Genomic DNA, 2,500 nt, shown 5'->3' with positions numbered 1-2,500 from the left:
GTGGGTGGGTGAGTAGGCAGGTGGGTGGGTGAGTAGGCAGGTGGGTGAGTGAGTAGGCAGGTGGGTGTGTAGTCAGGTGGGTGAGTAGGCAGGTGGGCGAGTAGGCAGGTGGGCGAGTAGGCAGGTGGGCGAGTAGGCAGGTGGGCGAGTAGGCAGGTGGCCGAGTAGGCAGGTGGCCGAGTAGGCAGGTGGGAGAGTAGGCAGGTGGATAGGCGGGTGTATGTAGGTGGGTAGATAGGCGGGTACGTGTAGGTGGGTAGATAGGCGGGTGTATGTAGGTGGGTAGATGGGTGGGTGTATGTAGGTGGGTAGATGGGTGGGTGTATGTAGGTGGGTAGATGGGTGGGTGTATGTAGGTGGGTAGATGGGTGGGTGTATGTAGGTGGGTAGATGGGTGGGTGTATGTAGGTGGGTAGATGGGTGGATGTATGTAGGTGGGTAGATGGGTGGGTGTATGTAGGTGGGTAGATAGGCGAGTGCATGTAGGTTGGTAGATAGGCGGGTCCATGTAGGTGGGTGAGTAGGCAGGTGTGTGGGCGGTGGGTGTGCAGGTGGGTGAATGCATTGGCAGGTGGGTGAGTGCATTGGCAGGTGGGTGAGTGCATTGGCAGGTGGGTGAGTGCATTGGCAGGTGGGTGAGTGCATTGGCAGGTGGGTGAGTGCATTGGCAGGTGGGTGAGTGCATTGGCAGGTGGGTGAGTGAGTGGGCAGGCGTGTGAGTGGGTGGGCAGGCGTGTGAGTGGGTGGGCAGGCGTGTGAGTGGGTGGGCAGGCGTGTGAGTGGGTGGGCAGGCGTGTGAGTGGGTGAGCGGGCCAGTGCATGGATGGATGGGGGAGTTAGTCCATGGATGATATTGCTGACTGACTGTCTTGTTATATTTTGGTTGATTTATGTTCGTGCGTGTATTTTTGTTTGGCGGCTTCTTGCTAGGTTTCTGGATGCCAGTCAACAACTCGTTGCTGCACAGAAAGAGTGGATGGCATGCGCAACGTCAGTACTGTGTGTGTGTGTGTGTTTCTTTGTCCAAATTTGTTTGTTTGCCTGCTTGCCTATCTGTTTGTCTGTCTGTTGTCTGTCTGTTGTGACAATGTCTGTCTGTCTGTCTGTCTGTCTGTCTGTCTGTTTATCGTCTTTTGTCTGTTTGTCTGTCTTTTTGTCTGTCTATCTGTCTGTTGTCTGTCTGTCTGTCTATCATTGTTTGTCTGTCTGTTTGGTTGTCTATCATCTGTTTGTTTGTCTGTCTGTCTGTCTGTCTGTCTATCGTCTTTTGTCTGTTTGTCTGTCTGTCTGTCTGTCTGTCTATCGTCTTTAGTCTGTTTGTCTATCTGTCTGTCTGTTTGTCTGTCTGTCGTCTTTTGTCTGTTTGTCTGTCTGTGTGTCTGTTTGTTTGTTTGTCTACTTTATCACGTTTATTAGAAGTTGTCTTTGTCTCTAGAGAGTTAACTCACGAGTATCGCAAACTTTCTAAAGCTGTGAGAGAGCAAGAATCAAAGATGAACTCATACATTGCTTCTCAACGAGACAAGTTATTGCTTCGGTAATTATAGTTACTAGCCTCATAAAGATATCAATGATAAGTAATTAATGAAAACATCTACAAGTATTTTAATTAAATTAATTATGTATTGGGTAGTTGTCTAATAATTAAATTAATTATGTATTAGCTAGTTGTCTAATAATTAAATTAATTATGTATCGCGTAATTGTCTAATAATTAAATTAATTATGTATTAGCTAGTTGTCTAATAATTAAATTAATTATGTATTGGGTAATTGTCTAATAATTAAATTAATTATGTATTAGCTAGTTGTCTAATAATTAATTAATTATGTATTGGGTAATTGTCTAATAATTAAATTAATTATGTATTAGCTAGTTGTCTAATAATTAAATTAATTATGTATTGGGTAGTTGTCTAATAATTAAATTAATTTATGTATTAGATAGTTGTCTAATAATTAATTAATTATTTATTATCTAGTTATCTAAAAGTTAATTAATTATGTTTTATTTAATTGTCTAATAATTAATTAATTATGTATTATTTAATTGTCTCTGATTCTGTAGGCCTTCGAATCCGAAAAATGTGTCGTCTGGATCTCGAAGTGCAGACTTCTACTTGGAGACGGCGAGAAAACAACGAGCGACAAAGATGCAGCAGGTTGGCATTGAAGTTCAGACTTTTGTGCATTTTGACGCATTTCTTGTTGCACAGGTGAGAAAATACTGGCAGACATTAGAGGCATACCACAAGAACTCTACACCAGAGGTATAGAATGCTCAGCATCTGTTTTAAGTTTAGAGACGTTTGTCTGTCTGTCCATCAGTTGAGCCTTTGTCATTGTGTTTCAATCGTTTAGTAGGTCATCTTTGTAGCTAAATCAGGGCGGAGGCTGCAGAGTTTGAAAGGGGGGTCACAAGAACTTGAATTATAATCCAAGACAATAGCATCCAAGGGTGTACACTGTACCAGCTGCCAATGTGCCATCCCTGCCAGTT

The 2,500-nt window shown here is 43.2% G+C and overlaps 1 protein-coding gene across 1 annotated transcript in view; it reads left to right on the top strand.

Moving 5' to 3' along the window:
- The window catches only part of LOC134192188 (mucin-2-like), a 16,811-nt gene that overhangs the window by 2,999 nt on the left and 11,312 nt on the right, over positions 1-2,500 (top strand). Inside the window, exons 4-7 of the mRNA XM_062660888.1 lie at positions 931-990; positions 1,436-1,537; positions 2,069-2,162; positions 2,217-2,270. Of these exons, the coding sequence (XP_062516872.1) occupies positions 931-990; positions 1,436-1,537; positions 2,069-2,162; positions 2,217-2,270 (310 nt within the window). The remainder of the gene's footprint in view (positions 1-930; positions 991-1,435; positions 1,538-2,068; positions 2,163-2,216; positions 2,271-2,500) is intronic.

The sequence above is a fragment of the Corticium candelabrum genome, chromosome 16, assembly GCF_963422355.1.
Source record: "Corticium candelabrum chromosome 16, ooCorCand1.1, whole genome shotgun sequence".
NCBI lineage: Eukaryota > Metazoa > Porifera > Homoscleromorpha > Homosclerophorida > Plakinidae > Corticium > Corticium candelabrum.
Note: the sequence above shows the minus strand (reverse complement) of the source record. Positions and strands in the feature narration are given on the sequence as shown.